Source organism: Thalassophryne amazonica, chromosome 7 (genome assembly GCF_902500255.1).
Source record: "Thalassophryne amazonica chromosome 7, fThaAma1.1, whole genome shotgun sequence".
Lineage (NCBI taxonomy): Eukaryota > Metazoa > Chordata > Actinopteri > Batrachoidiformes > Batrachoididae > Thalassophryne > Thalassophryne amazonica.
In genome coordinates this window covers 120,551,675-120,574,080 of record NC_047109.1, presented here as the reverse complement: position 1 = coordinate 120,574,080, position 22,406 = coordinate 120,551,675, and the positions used below count along the sequence as shown (strand labels likewise).

The 22,406-nt window shown below is 41.8% G+C and overlaps 1 protein-coding gene across 3 annotated transcripts in view; it reads right to left on the bottom strand.

Moving 5' to 3' along the window:
- fbxl4 (F-box and leucine-rich repeat protein 4) overlaps nucleotides 1-22,406 on the bottom strand; it is a 124,803-nt gene that overhangs the window by 41,012 nt on the left and 61,385 nt on the right. For 2 of the 3 annotated variants that reach the window (XM_034175433.1, XM_034175434.1), the window contains exons 6-7: nucleotides 18,364-18,435; nucleotides 7,223-7,347 (exon numbers count right to left, since the gene is read on the bottom strand). In XM_034175433.1, the coding sequence (XP_034031324.1) occupies nucleotides 7,223-7,347; nucleotides 18,364-18,435 (197 nt within the window). The remainder of the gene's footprint in view (nucleotides 1-7,222; nucleotides 7,348-18,363; nucleotides 18,436-22,406) is intronic. The other variant, XM_034175435.1, reaches the window with a different exon arrangement.

Below are 22,406 nucleotides of genomic sequence, written 5' to 3'. Positions count from 1 at the left end.
TCAAACCACCGCAGCGCAGTGCCTTTAATACCTATGGCATGCTCTAATCTCTGTAATAAAATTTTATGGTCAACAGTATCAAAAGCAGCACTGAGGTCTAACAGAACAAGCACAGAGATGAGTCCACTGTCCGAGGCCATAAAACGATCATTTGTAACCTTCACTAATGCTGTTTCTGTACTATGATGAATTCTAAAACCTGACTGAAACTCTTCAAATAGACCATTTGCCACCTTAAAAGCCTGTGGTACATAGCCAACTAATAAAGATAGATTGATCATATTTAAGATCGAAGCATTAATTAATGGTAGGGCTTCCTTGAGCAGCCTGGTAGGAATGGGGTCTAATAGACATGTTGATGGTTTGGAGGAAGTAACTAATGAAAATAACTCAGACAGAACAATCGGAGAAAAAGAGTCTAACCAAATACCGGCATCACTGAAAGCAGCCAAAGATAACGATACGTCTTTGGGATGGTTATGAGTAATTTTTTCTCTAATAGTTAAAATTTTGTTAGCAAAGAAAGTCATGAAGTCATTACTAGTTAAAGTTAATGGAATACTCAGCTCAATAGAGCTCTGACTCTTTGTCAGCCTGGCTACAGTGCTGAAAAGAAACCTGGGGTTGTTCTTATTTTCTTCAATTAGTGATGAGTAGTAAGATGTCCTAGCTTTACGGAGGGCTTTTTTATAGAGCAACAGACTCTTTTTCCAGGCTAAGTGAAGATCTTCTAAATTAGTGAGACACCATTTCTTCTCCAACTTACGGGTTATCTGCTTTAAGCTGCGAGTTTGTGAGTTATACCACGGAGTCAGGCACTTCTGATTTAAAGCTCTCTTTTTCAGAGGAGCTACAGCATCCAAAGTTGTCTTCAATGAGGATGTAAAACTATTGACGAGATACTCTATCTCACTTACAGAGTTTAGGTAGCTACTCTGCACTTTGTTGGTATATGGCATTAGGGAACATAAAGAAGGAAAAATATCCTTAAACCTAGTTACAGCGCTTTCTGAAAGACTTCTAGTGTAATGAAACTTATTCCCCACTGCTGGGTAGTCCATCAGAGTAAATGTAAATGTTATTAAGAAATGATCAGACAGAAGGGAGTTTTCAGGGAATACTGTTAAGTCTTCAATTTCCATACCATAAGTCAGAACAAGATCTAAGATATGATTAAAGTGGTGGGTGGACTCATTTACATTTTGAGCAAAGCCAATTGAGTCTAATAATAGATTAAATGCAGTGTTGAGGCTGTCATTCTCAGCATCTGTGTGGATGTTAAAATCGCCCACTATAATTATCTTATCTGAGCTAAGCACTAAGTCAGACAAAAGGTCTGAAAATTCACAGAGAAACTCACAGTAACGACCAGGTGGACGATAGATAATAACAAATAAAACTGGTTTTTGGGACTTCCAATTTGGATGGACAAGACTAAGAGTCAAGCTTTCAAATGAATTAAAGCTCTGTCTGGGTCTTTGATTAATTAATAAGCTGGAATGGAAGATTGCTGCTAATCCTCCGCCTCGGCCCGTGCTACGAGCATTCTGACAGTTAGTGTGACTCGGGGGTGTTGACTCATTTAAACTAACATATTCATCCTGCTGTAACCAGGTTTCTGTAAGGCAGAATAAATCAATATGTTGATCAATTATTATATCATTTACCAACAGGGACTTAGAAGAGAGAGACCTAATGTTTAATAGAGCACATTTAACTGTTTTAGTCTGTGGTGCAGTTGAAGGTGCTATATTATTTTTTCTTTTTGAATTTTTATGCTTAAATAGATTTTTACTGGTTATTGGTGGTCTGGGAGCAGGCACCAGGAAAAGAGAAAGGGATACACTAAATTTGACAATCTGCGTGATGGTGCAGAGACACTGTGTCATTGCTGAGGGAGAGCCCTGGACTGTTGATGTTGTTTAAAAGTGCAAAAGTACTTTTTATCCGATCACCCGATTAAATAATTGGTAGAATACTTCCATTTCAAAAATATTCTATAACTGCAGTCCTAACCTGGAAAATGATAGTTTCCAATTCACCTAATCTGCATGTCTTTAAATGTGGGAGGCAACCCATGTAAACATGGGGAGAACATGCAAACTCCACACAGAAAGGCGGGAAAGGTGGGAATTGATCCAATGACCTTCTTGCTGTGAGGGCCACTGTGCTGAAGACCAAGCCCCTCCATGGGATGTACCATCAAAAGACAGAGGAAGTGGCTGACATCAAAAAGAACAACGAGTGGCTAGAAAAGGCCGTCCTAAGCCCTACACACCAGATCCACAGAGGCAGGAGTCTACCTCAGTGACAGGACCCGAGCTGAAGGCTGTGCAAATGTGCTCCAAAGACAGTCCAGCACATAGTAGCAGGATGCAAGATGCAAGATGGGACAGTGTTACGGATGGGTATTGATAAGATTTTATCAGTATTGATACCATTATTGATTCTGCTTTTCAATCCGATTCCTTAGATTCCCTTATCAGAATCAAAGAATCAGAATCAAAATCGCCTTTATTGTCATTGTAATTTACATTACAATGAGATTTGAGTGCAACTCCAACAATACCTCCTGTGAATTTTCTGTGTACTAAAAGTCTGCTTTACAGGTTTTCTATGTCAACAACATTTTATTGAGTCTTAAAGTAAATAAATATGCAATTAGTCGCTGGATCCTTGATCTCTGGACATAAATAGAAATAAATAAAATCTGTAGTTTCTGTCAAAAGCATTTCCTTTCAGACAGTTTAGCATGAATGTCTCTCCGTACCTCTGAGCTGAGCTCAGCCGGTTGCTGTACGTCAGTGCAGCTCATCTCATTTTTGGAGGAAAAAACATTTTGATTGATTGCAGTTTATTGTTTGTATTAGAACGTTTGGAAAGAGGTGTCATTTGATTTAAAAGCCGACTCGCTTTGAAGTTATAAATTCAGACTGGACTCTAGACTCAGCAGAGAGTGGAGCAGCTTTTGGAGCAAAAGAACGCAGGACGAGTCTCATTTCTTTCTCACAACAAGACAGGAGTCCCACTTAGTTACTTTAATCTGCACAAAAGTGACTCACGATTGACATATTTTAATGGCTCTGAGAGGGGTAAAGAAGTGGAGCTGCTGCTTCTGAAGAGGAGTGAAGCAATTAAACAATGAAGCAGCAGATCGAAGCACTGCTGCATTGGTTCAAGGTTCAAAGCAAAGCGGCGCTTCAGAAGCAGTTGATTACACACCTGCTACAGGGTCTGTCAGCAACGTAGAGAAATGATCATTTTCCCGACAAACACCCTCAAAAACAACGGCCGCTCTGAAGGACCGATAAGGGAATCATCTTCTTTGTCTTTTGGCTGTTCCCATTCGGGGCGCCACAGCAGATCAATGGTTTCCATCTCACCCTGTCCTCTATCTTCTTCTGTCTCACCAACCACCTGCATGTCCTCCCTCAGCACATCCATGAACCTCCTCTTTGTCCTCCCTCTTCTCCTCCTGCCCGGTGGCTCCATCCTCAGCATCCTTCTCCCTATATACCCTGGGTCCCTCCTCTGCACATGTCCAAACCATCTCAATCTCACCTCTCTGACTTTGTCTCCAAACCGTTCCACCTGAGTTGTCCCTCTGATATGTTAATTCCTAATCTCGTCTATTCTTGTGACTCTCAAAAGAGAATCTCAACATCTTCAGCTCCGCCTCCTGTCTTTTTGTTAGTGCCACCGTCTCTAAACCATACAACATAGCTGGTCTCACTACTGTCTTGTAAACTTTCCCCTTCACTCTTGCTGATATTCTTCAGCCATAAATCGCTCCTGCCACCTTTCTCCACCCACTCCACCCTGCCTGCACTCTCTTCTTCACCTCTCTACCACACTCTCCATTACTTTGAACAGTTGATCCCAAATATTTAAACTCATCTACTTTTACCACTTCTACTCCTTGTAACTGCACTATTCCACTGGGCTCCCTCTCATTCACACACATGGACTCAGTCTTGCTTCTACTGACTTTCATTCCCCTTCTCTCCAAAGCATATCTCCACTTCTCCAGACTAGACTCAACTTGCTCTCTACTCTCACTACAGATCACAATGTCATCTGCAAACATCATAGTCCATGGGGACTCCTGTCTGATCTCATCTGTCAACCTGTCCATCACCACTGCAAACAAGAAAGGACTCAGAGCTGATCCTTGGTGTAATCCCACCTCCACCTTGAATGAGTCTGTCATTCCGACTGCGCATCTCACCGCTGTCACACTATTTTTGTACATGTCCTGCACTACCCTAACATACTTCTCTGCCACTCCAGACTTCCTCATACAATACCACAGCTCTTCTCTTGGCACCCTATCATAAACTTTCTCTCAAACCACAAACACACAATGTATCTCTTTCTGTCCTTCTCTGTACTTCTCCAACAGTATTCTCAGAGCAAACATTGCATCTGTAGTGCTCTTTCTTGGCATGAAACCATATTGCTGCTCACAGATCATCTGTTTTCTAAGCCTAGCTTCTACTAAACTTTCCCATAACTTCATGCTGTGGCTGATCAACTTTATGTCTCTGTACTTACTGCAGCTCTGCACATCACCCGTGTTCTTGAAAATAGGAACCAGCACACTTCGTCTCCACTCCTCAGGCATCCTCTCACTTTCCAAGATTTTATTAAACAATCTGGTTAGAAACTCTACCGTCTCTCCTAGACATTTCCATGCTTCCACTGGAATGTCATCTGGACCAACTGCCTTTCCACTCTTCATCCTCTTCATAGCAGCCCTCACTTCTTCCTTACTAATCTCTTGTACTGATTTACTCTCACCACATCATCCAGCCTTTTCTCCGACTCATATTCTTTATTGATCAGCTCTTCAAAATATTCCCTCCACCTTCTCAGCACACACTCCTCACTTGTCAGCACATTACCATGTGCATCTTTTACCACCCTAATCTGCTGCACATCCTTTCCAGCTCTGTCCCTTTGTCTGGCCAATCGGTACAAGTCCTTTTCTCCTTCCTTACTATTCAACTTCTTGTACAGCTCGCAATATGCCTTTTCCTTTGCTTTTGCCACTTGTCTTTTCACCTTACGCCGCATCTCCTTGTACTCCCGTCTACTTTCTTCATCTCTATGACTATCCCAAAACTTTTTCACCAACCTCTTTCTCCTTATGCTTTCCTGGACCTCTTCATTCCACCACCAAGTCTCCTTGTCTTCCTTCTACTGTCCAGATGTCATACCCAGTACTGTCCTAGCTGTCTCCCTCACCACATCTGCAGTACTTTTCCAGTTGTCCAAAATTGCTTCCCCTCCAACCAGTGCTTCTCTCACCTGCTCGCTAAATTTCACACAACAGTCTTCCTCCTTCAGCTTCCACCATCTGATCCTTTCTTGAGCTCTCACTCTCTTCTTCTTCACCTCTAAAGTCATCCTACAAACAACCATCCTATGCTGTCTAACAACACACTCTCCTGCTACCACCTTACAGTCTGTGATTTCTTTGAGCTTGCAACTCCTATAAAGAATGTAGTCCACCTGTGTGCACCTTCCTCCACTCTTATATCTTACCCTGTGCTCCTCCCTTTTCTTAATGTAGGTGTTCACCACAGCCATTTCCATCCTTTTTGCCACATCAACTACCATCTGTCCTTCCCCATTCCTATCCTTGATACCATATCTACCAATTACTTCCTCATCACCTCTGTTCCCTTCACCAACATGCCCATTGAAGTCTGCTCCTATCACCACTCTTTCATGCTTGGGTTCACTCTCCACCACCTCATCTAACACACTCCAGAAATCTTCTTTCTCCTGCTGGGGGGTTTCCCATGATGCCCCCAGTGTTTCTTTTTATTCACCTCTTTTTGCTCTGTATGCACCACTCTGCTTTTAATCATTGGTGATTGATCTCTGCTCTCTTCCACAGCATGTATTTTTCCTGATTCTCTCCCCTCGGCCCCAACCAGTCCCAGCAGAAGACTGCCCCTCCCTGAGCCTGGTTCTGCTGGAGGTTCCTTCCTGTTAAAAGGGAGTTTTTCCTTCCCACTGTCGCCAAGTGCTTGCTCATTGGGGGTCGTTTTGACCGTTGGGGTTTTTCTGTAATTATTGTATGGCTTTTGCGTTACAATATAAAGCGCCTTGGGGCAACTGTTTGTTGTGATTTGGCGCTATATAAATTGATTTGATTTGATTTGATTCATCTCACAACCTACCTGTGGGGCATATGCACTGATGATATTCATCATCACCCCTTCAATTTCCAACTTCACACTCATCACCCTGTCAGACACTCGCTTAACCTCCAACACACTTTTAACATACTCTTCCTTTAAAATGACCCCAACACCATTTCTCTTCCTGTCCTCACCATGGTACAACAACTTGTACCCACCGCCGATGCTCCTGCTCTTACTTCCCTTCCACTTGGTCTCTTGCACACACAATATGTCTACCTTTCTCCTCTCCATCATATCAGCCAGTTCTCTTCCTTTACCAGTCAGACTGCCAACATTCAAAGTCCCCACTCTCATTTCCACCCTTCTAGTTTTCTTCTTCTCCCGCTGTTTGTGGAAATGTTCTCCTCCTCTTCTTCGTCGTCTTCACCCAGCAGTAGCCCAATTTCCACCGGCACCCTGTTGGGCAACAGCACCGGTGGCGGACGTTGTTAACCTGGGCCGCGACCGATCTGCTATGGAAATTCGATTCTTATTCTGCATAGTTGGTTGATTGTTTTACGCCGGATGCCCTTCCTGACACAACCCTCCTCATTTATCTGGGCTTGGGACCGGCACTCAGAATGTACTGGCTGCACACCCCATGTGGCTGAGTTAGGAATCATTCAGCAAAAAGGCTATTGATGACGGTGGATCAAATCATTTCTTTACAATACCCGAAAAGAACTGGTTCTCGATACCCAACCCTAGACAGCGTACACCAGAGGTCTCAACTGATTCCAGGAAGGCCCAAGACGATGCAGGTTTTCTTCACAGCCATCGACTCCAGCAGGTGATTTCAGTGATTAACATCACTTTGAGTAGATGAGATAAATGGACTGCATTTAAATGGACTGCATTTATATAGCGCTTTTCCATCTGCATCAGATGCTCAAAGCGCTTTACAATTATGCCTCACATTTACCCCGATGTCAGGGGTAAATGTGAGGATAAGTTCATCACACAAATTTCTTTCTGGAATAACTTTGGACATCACTGATCTAAGTACTGAATCACCTGCTCATGCCTACCTACATCCAGAGACCAGCTCAGCCAGGCCTCGATCGGTCAGGTTTCTGCAGCGCCACAGGTCGAGAGAGCGTAGGGAGCAGCAGCGGGCAGCGAGCATACTAGCTACAACATCATAGTCTTCAATCTGCAGGAGAAGCACAGTAGCAGATCAGATCTACTTTTGCAGCTTATATGTGATTTCAACATGGTCCGTCAGCCAGTGAGCTCAGAGGATTTTTGGACACACACACTGACGCCCTCATCACATATTACATTAAGGCTGTGATTAGCTCACGGTTACTGTGGCTATCTTTAGGCAGAGGAGAACCTATGTTCTTTGAAACTGATATTTCAGTTCCAAAAAATGTATTTTGTGTCACTGAACCTGTAAGAGGAATTCTAATCAATAACTGTGTCACTAATTGATCTCTGCTGCAGTTCAGCACATGCAGGGCTCCTTTGTCTACATGAGGGATCAGCTCATGGAGCTCTGACGCAGCAGCCCGAACGGGTAAAGACATGATATCTCTAAAGAACATCACTTGTGAGGAGTGACAGTGTGGATTTAAATCATTTCCTTTGGGATAACTAAATGAAAATGTTAATCCTGGCGTGTGGACGACACAGTCTATGATGTGAGTGGACACATCAACACACACCAACCAACTCAAGCCGCTCCTGCACCTGAACCGTATGAATGATCTGCAGCATGTGAGACATGCGGTAAAATGTGGCCCCTGTGGTGCACTTATCGTACGCATGCCGAGGACGGCTGTTCAAAGCTCTGATCTGAGTGGATGCAAAGCATTAAGACTGAGTTCAATAAGGATAGCTTACACGTCTTCACTACCTGAGACTTTGTTCCATCATTCAGTTTCTGAATTGAATTTTAATGTGTCTGTTGGAAAAATGTAAAAAAAAAAAAAAAGAAAGAAAAAAAAATCCACTGCACTTTAATTTGTTCATTGCTGAGCAGGGCCATAATCAGTTCAAAGTATTGTGACATAAAAATACTTGAGAATGACTATTTCATCCCAAATCTGCCCACTTTTACACATCTGTTTAAACTTATATCAAGTTTTTAAGAAAGAATTCAGACACTATTTATATAAAAATGTCTAAAATTACATTCTTAAAAATCAGAGTGAAAACAAATCTCTACAACAGGAGATAAATAAAAACCCAACAGTCCAAACAGTGGTGTGCGTAAGTCTCTGCTCCCGTTAGTATCCCGGTGGTAAGATGGTGGGCTCGCCAGGCCACAAAAACCGCCGCTTCCCAGCCTCTCCCTCGCCAATATGAGATCCCTCTCTAATAAAACGGACAAATTGAGGCTGCAGGCGGCTTTGGATAACTTAACCAGAGACTCCCGTGTCCTAGTCTTTATGGAAACCTGGCTACACTCATGCATCCCAGGCCCGGCTATCCAGTTAGCATGCTACGCAACACAGTGCCACGACAGGACCAGTGACTCCAGGGTTGTCTGTGCAGACACAACAACTGGAGTAAGAACACACTGACAGTAGCCAGCCGCTGTTCCCCAGACCTGGAATATTTGACTGGAGCTTTGCTAACCGCCGTTTACATTCCACCGTATGCTAACGCTAGCTCAGCCCTCGGACTTTTACACAACAACATCAGCCTGCAGCTGAACCTGCATCGGGATGCAGTGGACATTATCACAGGCAAAAACACTGACAAAATACACTGGACAAAGTTTACACCAACATCAAGCAATGCTACAGGGTCACACCTGCACCACATATATCAATCAATCAATCAATTTTTTTATATAGCGCCAAATCACAACAAACAGTTTCCCCAAGGCGCTTTATATTGTAAGGCAAGGCCATACAATAATTATGTAAAACCCCAACGGTCAAAACGACCCCCTGTGAGCAAGCACTTGGCTACAGTGGGAAGGAAAAACTCCCTTTTAACAGGAAGAAACCTCCAGCAGAACCAGGCTCAGGGAGGGGCAGTCTTCTGCTGGGACTGGTTGGGGCTGAGGGAGAGAACCAGGAAAAAGACATGCTGTGGAGGGGAGCAGAGATCGATCACTAATGATTAAATGCAGAGTGGTGCATACAGAGCAAAAAGAGAAAGAAACAGTGCATCATGGGAACCCCCCAGCAGTCTACCTCTATAGCAGCATAACTAAGGGATGGTTCAGGGTCACCTGATCCAGCCCTAACTATAAACTTTAGCAAAAAGGAAAGTTTTAAGCCTAATCTTAAAAGTAGAGAGGGTGTCTGTCTCCCTGATCTGAATTGGGAGCTGGTTCCACAGGAGAGGAGCCTGAAAGCTGAAGGCTCTGCCTCCCATTCTACTCTTACAAACCCTAGGAACTACAAGTAAGCCTGCAGTCTGAGAGCGAAGCGCTCTATTGGGGTGATATGGTACTACGAGGTCCCTAAGATAAGATGGGACCTGATTATTCAAAACCTTATAAGTAAGAAGAAGAATTTTAAATTCTATTCTAGAATTAACAGGAAGCCAATGAAAAGAGGCCAATATGGGTGAGATATGCTCTCTCCTTCTAGTCCCCGTCAGTACTCTAGCTGCAGCATTTTGAATTAGTGAATTAGTTTTTCAGCATCACTCTGAGACAAGACCTTTCTGATTTTAGAGATATTGCGTAAATGCAAAAAAGCAGTCCTACATATTTGTTTAATATGCGCTCTGAATGACATATCCTGATCAAAAATGACTCCAAGATTTCTCACAGTATTACTAGAGATCAGGGAAATGCCATCCAGAGTAAGGATCTGGTTAGACACCATGTTTCTAAGATTTGTGGGGCCAAGTACAATAACTTCAGTTTTATCTGAGTTTAAAAGCAGGAAATTAGAGGTCATCCATGTCTTTATGTCTGTAAGACAATCCTGCAGTTTAGCTAATTGGTGTGTGTCCTCTGGCTTCATGGATAGATAAAGCTGGGTATCATCTGCGTAACAATGAAAATTTAAGCAATACCGTCTAATAATACTGCCTAAGGGAAGCATGTATAAAGTGAATAAAATTGGTCCTAGCACAGAACCTTGTGGAACTCCATAATTAACTTTAGTCTGTGAAGAAGATTCCCCATTTACATGAACAAATTGTAATCTATTAGACAAATATGATTCAAACCACCGCAGCGCAGTGCCTTTAATACCTATGGCATGCTCTAATCTCTGTAATAAAATTTTATGGTCAACAGTATCAAAAGCAGCACTGAGGTCTAACAGAACAAGCACAGAGATGAGTCCACTGTCCGAGGCCATAAGAAGATCATTTGTAACCTTCACTAATGCTGTTTCTGTACTATGATGAATTCTAAAACCTGACTGAAACTCTTCAAATAGACCATTCCTCTGCAGATGATCAGTTAGCTGTTTTACAACTACCCTTTCAAGAATTTTTGAGAGAAAAGGAAGGTTGGAGATTGGCCTATAATTAGCTAAGATAGCTGGGTCAAGTGATGGCTTTTTAAGTAATGGTTTAATTACTGCCACCTTAAAAGCCTGTGGTACATAGCCAACTAACAAAGATAGATTGATCATATTTAAGATCGAAGCATTAAATAATGGTAGGGCTTCCTTGAGCAGCCTGGTAGGAATGGGGTCTAATAAACATGTTGATGGTTTGGATGAAGTAACTAATGAAAATAACTCAGACAGAACAATCGGAGAGAAAGAGTCTAACCAAATACTGGCATCACTGAAAGCAGCCAAAGACAACGATACGTCTTTGGGATGGTTATGAGTAATTTTTTCTCTAATAGTTAAAATTTTGTTAGCAAAGAAAGTCATGAACTCATTACTAGTTAAAGTTAATGGAATACTCGGCTCAATAGAGCTCTGACTCTTTGTCAGCCTGGCTACAGTGCTGAAAAGAAACCTGGGGTTGTTCTTATTTTCTTCAATTAGCGATGAGTAGAAAAATGTCCTAGCTTTACGGAGGGCTTTTTTATAGAGCAACAGACTCTTTTTCCAGGCTAAGTGAAGATCTTCTAAATTAGTGAGACGCCATTTCCTCTCCGACTTACGGGTTATCTGCTTTAAGCTACGAGTTTGTGAGTTATACCACGGAGTCAGGCACTTCTGATTTAAAGCTCTCTTTTTTAGAGGAGCTACAGCATCCAAAGTTGTCTTCAATGAGGATGTAAAACTATTGACGAGATACTCTATCTCACTTACAGAGTTTAGGTAGCTACTCTGCACTGTGTTGGTATATGGCATTAGAGAACATAAAGAAGGAATCATATCCTTAAACCTAGTTACAGCGCTTTCTGAAAGACTTCTAGTGTAATGAAACTTATTCCCCACTGCTGGGTAGTCCATCAGAGTAAATGTAAATGTTATTAAGAAATGATCAGACAGAAGGGAGTTTTCAGGGAATACTGTTGTCTTCAATTTCCATACCATAAGTCAGAACAAGATCTAAGATATGATTAAAGTGGCGGGTGGACTCATTTACTTTTTGAGCAAAGCCAATAGAGTCTAATAATAGATTAAATGCAGTGTTGAGGCTGTCATTCTCAGCATCTGTGTGGATGTTAAAATCGCCCACTATAATTATCTTATCTGAGCTAAGCACTAAGTCAGACAAAAGGTCTGAAAATTCACAGAGAAACTCACAGTAACGACCAGGTTGTTGTATGGCTGGGGGGCCTGGCTGCCTTTTTGTTTCTGTCTTTTGTTTTTCCTTCCAGGTGGCTTGCATTTGGGACTGAGTGGCTGTGTTGCTGAGGTTATCAGGACCTCACCCTGATCACCTGCGGCTCGTCAGGACTCACAGCTGTGGTGCATCTATATGGATTGAACATGGTGGCATTTAAGACTGGAGTATACAGTGTGTATTTGCCAGAGACTCGACCTTGTGACCAGACGGGTGAGATCGTCGTCTCGGGAGCCATCTCATCATCAGTGGATGCAGAGAACATCCAGGGTTTGATGCACGGTCTGTGAAAGAGGAGGGGGTGAGGTCTCACGCTCGTCAGCACACTTCCTGAGGTACGTTAGATTTTGTGACTAACGTTTATACAGTCAGTAAATGTGGTGTCCCTCACACCTTATTATATTGAGCTGTACGTTAGTCATGTATCGGCTTCCACTGCAGTGGAGTTTTGTGAACTGGATGTTCCATGCCTGCAGGTTGGGAAGCTGATTAGTAATTAAGCCAGGAAGTGTTTGCTGTTTATGTACACCTTTAAGTGTTCTCTCTGTGTGTAGCGTGTGGACTCACATAATGGTTCCTTCTTTCACAGACTCGGTTTGTTGCGTCCACCTGGGGGGTGTCGGCGGGGTCCTTGGGTCCGAACGGCTTCTGGCTCCGGACCGTTAGCGCTGCTGGGAGCGCACCGTATCACCACCACGCCAGACCGCACACTCTTTTGTTGTTTTGTATCACATCACTGTTATGTATTAAATTCAGTTAGCCTCTGTACCGTGCTCTGCTTATTTCATACTGGGTCCTTCAAACGCTGGTCGGTTCTCCGAGCTGCGTCCGACACATAACACAGGTGGACGATAGGTAATAACAAATAAAACTGTTTTTTGGGACTTCCAATTTGGATGGACAAGACTAAGAGTCAAGCTTTCAAATGAATTAAAGTTCTGTCTGGGTTTTTGATTAATTAATAAGCTGGAATGGAAGATTGCTGCTAATCCTCCGCCCCGGCCCGTGCTACGAGCATTCTGACAGTTAGTGTGACTCGGGGGTGTTGACTCATTTAAACTAACATATTCATCCTGACATCTTTAACATGACTTTATTAACAGGTATCAAGACAACACAGTGGAGAGAAAGTGTTAAGTCATGATCTGTCAAAGTACCCACGTTTCCTGAAAGCAACATCATGTGAGGACTGATTGCTCTCCTGTCACTCACAATTCCACGCCCCTCTCAATTGAAGTCACGCCCTCCCACGCCAGAACGGGGCCAAAAGTTTGAAACTGAAAAAATAAGATCTGAAAGTGAAAAAAAGAAATATGAATGAAAATAAATTATTTGATCAAAATAATTACAGAGCTGAATCAAAAATTTATTTAAACTCAAAACACTTTGCAAATGGCTTTTTTTAACAAGAAAAAAATGGCATATTTTACAAAAGCACATTTATATGTAAACCAACACACGTCACATTAACGTGTTTGTTTTTACGTAGTTTGGATGAGTCAACCAATCAGTGTTAGCAGAGGCTCATTTTTCCCATAATCCCTTTGGCATCTGTGTGTGTTTGTTACAAAACTTCAGAATTAGTGCATTATTTGAAATTAAAAGATATGTGTAATAGTTTAACTTTGTACAAATGACAGAATTGTCATTAATGTAGTATTCTATCCAGAATAATATGATTTATAAATCAAAACCATGTCAAAACTGCTTTATTTTCCAAGACCTCTGCCTCACGGCGGCACTGCTGTATGTGGTTAAGGAATAATGACTGTGTCTTTTGTGACAACCTGGTGGTCAGGCTCCTTTTGCTGTGGTAGAGTAAAATACGTAGTAAACAGGAGCATAGAGAAAATAACCTGCTCCTGAACACATCCAAAGCCAAACCTCTGGACGTGGTTTACCAGCTGCACAGGGGCAAACATGAAAGATCTCCAGAGAAGATCACTGGGTACCCTCTACCCACCCTTGGGGATCTTCATGGCTCTGACTGTCTCAAGAGAGCCAACACCATCCTAAAGGACTCTTCCCACCCTGGACTCTCTCTGTTTGAGCTGCTGCCATCAGGCAGACGGTACAGGAGCATTATAACAAGAACAAACAGACTGAAAAACAGTTTCTACACAACTGCTGGTAGAGCTTTGAATGGAACCAAATAACCAGGTCACATAACACAACTGAAATAGCCACAGTTCTGTACATGCTTTTCTTTTTTTAAGGTAATCTCTTTATTTTGGTAGTACATACTTATTTTTTGTGTGCGCGCTCTGGACAAACCTTTTTCATTCTGTTAAATTTTATCTTCATTTTCTTTTCTTCTCTAGTACTTTAAAGTCTACGTGTGGTTTACTCAGGTTTATATTTGCACTGAAAGGCTGCACCTGCCATTTCATTGTACTTATTATTGTATTGTACTCCTCTCCTGTGGAACCAGCTCCCAATTCAGATCAGGGAGACAGACACTCTCTCTACTTTTAAGATTAGGCTTAAAACTTTCCTTTTTGCTAAAGCTTATAGTTAGGGCTGGATCAGGTGACCCTGAACCATCCCTTAGTTATGCTGCTATAGACTTAGACTGCTGGGGGGTTCCCATGATGCACTGTTTCTTTCTCTTTTTGCTCTGTATGCACCACTCTGCATTTAATCAGTGATCGATCTCTGCTCCCCTCCACAGCATGTCTTTTTCCTGGTTCTCTCCCTCAGCCCCAACCAGTCCCAGCAGAAGACTGCCCCTCCCTGAGCCTGGTTCTGCTGGAGGTTTCTTCCTGTTAAAAGGGAGTTTTTCCTTCCCACTGTAGCCAAGTGCTTGCTCACAGGGGGTCGTTTTGACCGTTGGGGTTTTACATAATTATTGTATGGCCTTGCCTTACAATATAAAGCGCCTTGGGGCAACTGTTTGTTGTGATTTGGCGCTATATAAAAAAATTGATTGATTGATTGACTTATTACAATGACAATAAAGAATCTGTATCTGTAAAGTGAAATCTTGATTCAGAATCTGGATCCAGATCCAGATCCCCTCCAAAATTTAATTAAGTCTTCCATGGCCTAATATCTATCTGTGGTGAAAATTACATCAAAATCTGTGCAGTAGTTTTGACAGAATCCTGCTAAACGACAGACGAATAAATGCAGGTGATTTTATTACGTCTTTGGTGAACATAAAGAGTAGACTGAAGAAAAACATTTCAGACAAGACAGGATAATTAGGTCATGTTCTCTTCATCTGTAGAGCAGGTAGGTCAACAGAATAAGAAAATGGGCTACACAAATGGCACACAAAACCATAAAAAAAACTCACAACAAAACATCTCAGCAACAAATCCGTGTGACCAAAAGGGCAAGGGCAGAAGCAAAACTTAATACCCCATCACACATAGCCAGAATCACGCTGAATGGCGTCAGAATGACGAATCGGCGCACATCCAAAAAGTGCTGGGTGTCAGTTCCAAAATGTTCTGAAAGCCATCTGCTGAAGTCCACACAGTTGGTCAAAATTGGCCAGCGACCCAAGTGTGATGCATAATGTTCAAAACTCTCCAAGTGCCATCGAGATGGGACACCTATCTGACGGCAGTCCATGTGCAATCTGAGGACCATCTGACAGCAATTTACATATTCCGATTGCGGCAAAACAGGATCCGAAACGATTTGAACGCATATGAGGGAAAATGCATCTGGCACCGCAAAGCTTGCCGGTATGACCTGCACGTGTCACGTATAATAATGTCCCCCCCCCAATGTATGGCTCCATTCAGGCTCGGAGCTGAATGGATCTCACTCTGTAATAAATGATCACCTTCTGACTCTGTAAGAGATATGACGTGGAACTGCTGTGCCAGGCCTGTTGTGACAGCATTAATAAACATGAATCTCACCTCCAACAGCACTCCAGGAGTGTTTCACAGTGCTGACATGGAGATGGAATGCAGCTTCTGGTTAAAATCCTCTCACTCAAAAAATTTAATCTCATGTGATAATCCAACCATTGCAGTGTCCAGAGTCACGTTGTGCTCCTGAAGTATATACATATGTACATACTGTTCCAACAGAGTGCCTTTCCAGGGAACTTTAATTTCTTGTTTGTATGTTTGTATGCATACACATATACACACACACACACACACAGCTGAGTGTGTGTATATTGCAGCCCCATGCATGTGCCATGTACACATGAGCGCAGCGCACTCGCATGTATGTGCGTGTGAGGAACACAGCACTCCAGTCCCGTGTTTGTCATCCGACGTTTGGACATCAGGCAGTCTTCACGCCTTTTATAGCCGCCTGATGAAAAAAAAAAGACATGAAAGACATGAAAAAAAAAAGAACTATTACACAGTCACTGAAACACAACAGTAAATGGTGTGAATAATCCATGTCACGTGACATACAACCCACCAATCAAATGAGAAGGATCCACTCAGCCGTTACAGTTATGTAAAAGTTTGGGCACCCCTGATGATTTTCTTTTATAAATCATTGGTTGTTTGGATCAGCAATTTCAGTTAAATGTATCATACAGCAGACAAACACAGTGATATTTGAGAAGTGAAATGAAGTTTATAGGATTTACAGAAAGTGTGCAATAATTCTTTAAACAAAATTAGGCAGGTGCATAAATTTGGGCACCCCAACAGAAAAAATACATCAATATTTAGTAGATCCTCCTGTTGCAGAAATAACAGCCTGTAAACACTTCCTATAGCTTCCAATGAGAGTCTGGATTCTGGTTGAAGGTATTTTGGACCATTCTTCTTTACAAAACATCTCAGGTTTGTTGGTTTCTGAGCATGGACAGCCCACTTCCAGTAGTGTTCAGAATAGTAGTAGTGCTATGTGACTAAAAAGATTAATCCAGGTTTTGAGTATATTTCTTATTGTTACATGGGAAACAAGGTACCAGTAGATTCAGTAGATTCTCACAAATCCAACAAGACCAAGCATTCGTGATATGCACACTCTTAAGGCTATGAAATTGGGCTATTAGTAAAAAAAAAAGTAGAAAAGGGGGTGTTCACAATAATAGTAGCATCTGCTGTTGGCATTACAAACTCAAAACTATTATGTTCAAACTGCTTTTTTATCAATCCTGTGAATCACTAAACTAGTATTTAGTTGTATAACCACAGTTTTTCATAATTTCTTCACATCTGCGAGGCATTAATTTTGTTGATTTGGAACCAAGATTTTGCTGGTTTACTAGTGTCCTTGGGGTCATTGTCTTGTTGAAACACCCATTTCAAGGGCATGTCCTCTTCAGCATAAGGCAACATGACCTCTTCAAGTATTTTGACATATCCAAACTGATCCATGATACCTGGTATGCGATATATAGGCCCAACACCATAGTAGGAGAAACATGCCCATATCATGATGCTTGCACCACCATGCTTCACCGTCTTCACTGTGATCTGTGGCTTGAATTCAGAGTTTGGGGGTCGTCTCACAAACTGTCTGCGGCCCTTGGACCCAAAAAGAACAATTTTACTCTCATCAGTCCACAAAAAATTCCTCCATTTCTCTTTAGGTCAGTTAATGTGTTTTTTGGCAAATTGTAACCTCTTCTACACATGTCTTTTATTTAACAGAGGGACTTTGCGGGGGATTCTTGGAAATAAATTAGCTTCACACAGGCGTCTTCTAACTGTCACAGCACTTACAGGTAACTCCAGACTGTCTTTGATCATCCTGGAGCTGATCAATGGGTGAGCCTTTGCCATTCTGGTTATTCTTCTATCCATTTTGATGGTTGTTTTCCGTTTTCTTCTATACGTCTCTGTTTTTTTTGTCCATTTTAAAGCATTGGAGATCATTGTAGATGAACAGCCTATAATTTTTTGCACCTGCGTATAAGTTTTCCCCTCTCCAATCAACTCTGTAATTAAACTACGCTGTTCTTCTGAACAATGTCTTAAACGTCCCATTTTCCTCAGGCTTTCAAAGAGAAAAGCATGTTCAACAGGTGCTGGCTTCACCCTTAAATAGGGGACACCTGATTCACACCTGTTTGTTCCACAAAACTGACAAACTCACTGACTGAATGCCACACTACTATTATTGTGAACACCCCCTTTCCTACTTTTTTTACTAATAGCCCAATTTCATAGCCTTAAGAGTGTGCATATCATGAATGCTTGGTCTTGTTGGATTTGTGAGAATCTACGGAATCTACTGGTACCTTGTTTCCCATGTAACAATAAGAAATATACTCAAAACCTGGATTAATCTTTTTAGTCACACAGCACTACTATTATTCTGAACACTACTGTATGTATTGTTCCAGTCCACACAGCTGTAAACGGGTACTGGTCTTGCTAGGGAAGTAACCAGAGTCTCCAGGGGAGTCTTGGATTTTTATACACTTCACTTCACCAGCACCAGTGAGCCTCAAGGTCTATATAGGATGTACTTCTACTTTTTCTTCAACTAGCATGGTCTACTTTGATCCAACAGTTTATTGTGAGTGATAATTTGACTTTCCTGTGCTTGTGTGCATGCTCACCCTCACACAGCTCCCAAGGTTGAGGTGTCTCAGGTCTGTGCAGAAAGTCAGGATGCTCAGAATGGCCGTTTGCTGCAGACACAACAAGAACAAAGACAACAAAGATGTCAGATGATTACCATTAAACTAACATGGCTCATTTAAAGCTACAATGAAAGAGTGTTTTATTTCTGAGATGGCAAATACCATGTGCAGGCAGGACTTCATGTCCGTGGTATCTCTGGTAACTCAAGCTAAATATTATCAATCAATCAATCAATTTTTTTTTATATAGCGCCAAATCACAACAAACAGTTGCCCCAAGGCGCTTTATATTGTAAGGCAAGGCCATACAATAATTATGTAAAACCCCAACGGTCAAAACGACCCCCTGTGAGCAAGCACTTGGCTACAGTGGGAAGGAAAAACTCCCTTTTAACAGGAAGAAACCTCCAGCAGAACCAGGCTCAGGGAGGGGCAGTCTTCTGCTGGGACTGGTTGGGGCTGAGGGAGAAAACCGGGAAAAAGACATGCTGTGGAGGGGAGCAGAGATCGATCACTAATGATTAAATGCAGAGTGGTGCATACAGAGCAAAAAGAGAAAGAAACAGTGCATCATGGGAACCCCCCAGCAGTCTACGTCTATAGCAGCATAACTAAGGGATGGTTCAGGGTCACCTGATCCAGCCCTAACTACAAGCTTTAGCAAAAAGGAAAGTTTTAAGCCTAATCTTAAAAGTAGAGAGGGTGTCTGTCTCCCTGATCTGAATTGGGAGCTGGTTCCACAGGAGAGGAGCCTGAAAGCTGAAGGCTCTGCCTCCCATTCTACTCTTACAAACCCTAGGAACTACAAGTAAGCCTGCAGTCTGAGAGCGAAGCGCTCTAATGGGGTGATATGGTACTACGAGGTCCCTAAGATAAGATGGGACCTGATTATTCAAAACCTTATAAGTAAGAAGAAGAATTTTAAATTCTATTCTAGAATTAACAGGAAGCCAATGAAGAGAGGCCAATATGGGTGAGATATGCTCTCTCCTTCTAGTCCCCGTCAGTACTCTAGCTGCAGCATTTTGAATTAACTGAAGGCTTTTTAGGGAACTTTTAGGACAACCTGATAATAATGAATTACAATAGTCCAGCCTAGAGGAAATAAATGCATGAATTAGTTTTTCAGCATCACTCTGAGACAAGACCTTTCTGATTTTAGAGATATTGCGTAAATGCAAAAAAGCAGTCCTACATATTTGTTTAATATGCGCTTTGAATGACATATCCTGATCAAAAATGACTCCAAGATTTCTCACAGTATTACTAGAGGTCAGGGTAATGCCATCCAGAGTAAGGATCTGGTTAGACACCATGTTTCTAAGATTTGTGGGGCCAAGTACAATAACTTCAGTTTTATCTGAGTTTAAAAGCAGGAAATTAGAGGTCATCCATGTCTTTATGTCTGTAAGACAATCCTGCAGTTTAGCTAATTGGTGTGTGTCCTCTGGCTTCATGGATAGATAAAGCTGGGTATCATCTGCATAACAATGAAAATTTAAGCAATGCTGTCTAATAATACTGCCTAAGGGAAGCATGTATAAAGTGAATAAAATTGGTCCTAGCACAGAACCTTGTGGAACTCCATAATTAACTTTAGTCTGTGAAGAAGATTCCCCATTTACATGAACAAACTGTAATCTATTAGACAAATATGATTCAAACCACCGCAGCGCAGTGCCTTTAATACCTATGGCATGCTCTAATCTCTGTAAAAAAAATTTATGATCAACAGTATCAAAAGCAGCACTGAGGTCTAACAGAACAAGCACAGAGATGAGTCCACTGTCCGAGGCCATAAGAAGATAATTTGTAACCTTCACTAATGCTGTTTCTGTACTATGATGAATTCTAAAACCTGACTGAAACTCTTCAAATAGACCATTCCTCTGCAGATGATCAGTTAGCTGTTTTACAACTACCCTTTCAAGAATTTTTGAGAGAAAAGGAAGGTTGGAGATTGGCCTATAATTAGCTAAGATAGCTGGGTCAAGTGATGGCTTTTTAAGTAATGGTTTAATTACTGCCACCTTAAAAGCCTGTGGTACATAGCCAACTAACAAAGATAGATTGATCATATTTAAGATCGAAGCATTAAATAATGGTAGGGCTTCCTTGAGCAGCCTGGCAGGAATGGGGTCTAATAAACATGTTGATGGTTTGGATGAAGTAACTAATGAAAATAACTCAGACAGAACAATCGGAGAGAAAGAGTCTAACCAAATACCGGCATCACTGAGAGCAGCCAAAGATAACGATACGTCTTTGGGATGGTTATGAGTAATTTTTTCTCTAATAGTTAAAATTTTGTTAGCAAAGAAAGTCATGAAGTCATTACTAGTTAAAGTTAATGGAATACTCAGCTCAATAGAGCTCTGACTCTTTGTCAGCCTGGCTACAGTGCTGAAAAGAAACCTGGGGTTGTTCTTATTTTCTTCAATTAGTGATGAGTAGAAAGATGTCCTAGCTTTACGGAGGGCTTTTTTATAGAGCAACAGACTCTTTTTCCAGGCTAAGTGAAGATCTTCTAAATTAGTGAGACGCCATTTCCTCTCCAACTTACGGGTTATCTGCTTTAAGCTACGAGTTTGTGAGCTATACCACGGAGTCAGACACTTCTGATTTAAAGCTCTCTTTTTCAGAGGAGCTACAGCATCCAAAGTTGTCTTCAATGAGGATGTAAAACTATTGACGAGATACTCTATCTCCCTTACAGAGTTTAGGTAGCTACTCTGCACTGTGTTGGCATATGGCATTAGAGAACATAAAGAAGGAATCATATCCTTAAACCTAGTTACAGCGCTTTCTGAAAGACTTCTAGTGTAATGAAACTTATTCCCCACTGCTGGGTAGTCCATCAGGGTAAATGTAAATGTTATTAAGAAATGATCAGACAGAAGGGAATTTTCAGGGAATACTGTTAAGTCTTCTATTTCCATACCATAAGTCAGAACAAGATCTAAGATATGATTAAAGTGGTGGGTGGACTCATTTACTTTTTGAGCAAAGCCAATAGAGTCAAATAATAGATTAAATGCAGTGTTGAGGCTGTCATTCTCAGCATCTGTGTGGATGTTAAAATCGCCCACTATAATTATCTTATCTGAGCTAAGCACTAAGTCAGACAAAAGGTCTGAAAATTCACAGAGAAACTCACAGTAACGACCAGGTGGACGATAGATAATAACAAATAAAACTGGTTTTTGGGACTTCCAATTTGGATGGACAAGACTGAGAGACAAGCTTTCAAATGAATTAAAGCTCTGTCTGGGTTTTTGATTAATTAATAAGCTGGAATGGAATATTGCTGCTAATCCTCCGCCCCGGCCCGTGCTACGAGCATTCTGACAGTTAGTGTGACTCGGGGGTGTTGACTCATTTAAACTAACATATTCATCCTGCTGTAACCAGGTTTCTGTTAGGCAGAATAAATCAATATGTTGATCAATTATTATATCATTTACCAACAGGGACTTAGAAGAGAGAGACCTAATGTTTAATAGACCACATTTAACTGTTTTAGTCTGTGGTGCAGTTGAAGGTGCTATATTATTTTTTCTTTTTGAATTTTTATGCTTAAATAGATTTTTGCTGGTTATTGGTGGTCTGGGAGCAGGCACCGTCTCTACGGGGATGGGGTAATGAGGGGATGGCAGGGGGAGAGAAGCTGCAGAGAGGTGTGTAAGACCACAACTCTGCCTCCTGGTCCCAACCCTGGATAGTCACGGTTTGGAGGATCCAAGAAAATTGGCCAGATTTCTAGAAATGAGAGCTGCTCCATCCAAAGTGGGATGGATGCCGTCTCTCCTAACAAGACCAGGTTTTCCCCAGAAGCTTTGCCAATTATCTATGAAGCCCACCTCATTTTTTGGACACCACTCAGACAGCCAGCAATTCAAGGAGAACATGCGGCTAAACATGTCACTCCCGGTCCGATTGGGGAGGGGCCCAGAGAAAACTACAGAGTCCGACATTGTTTTTGCAAAGTTACACACCGATTTAATGTTAATTTAGTGACC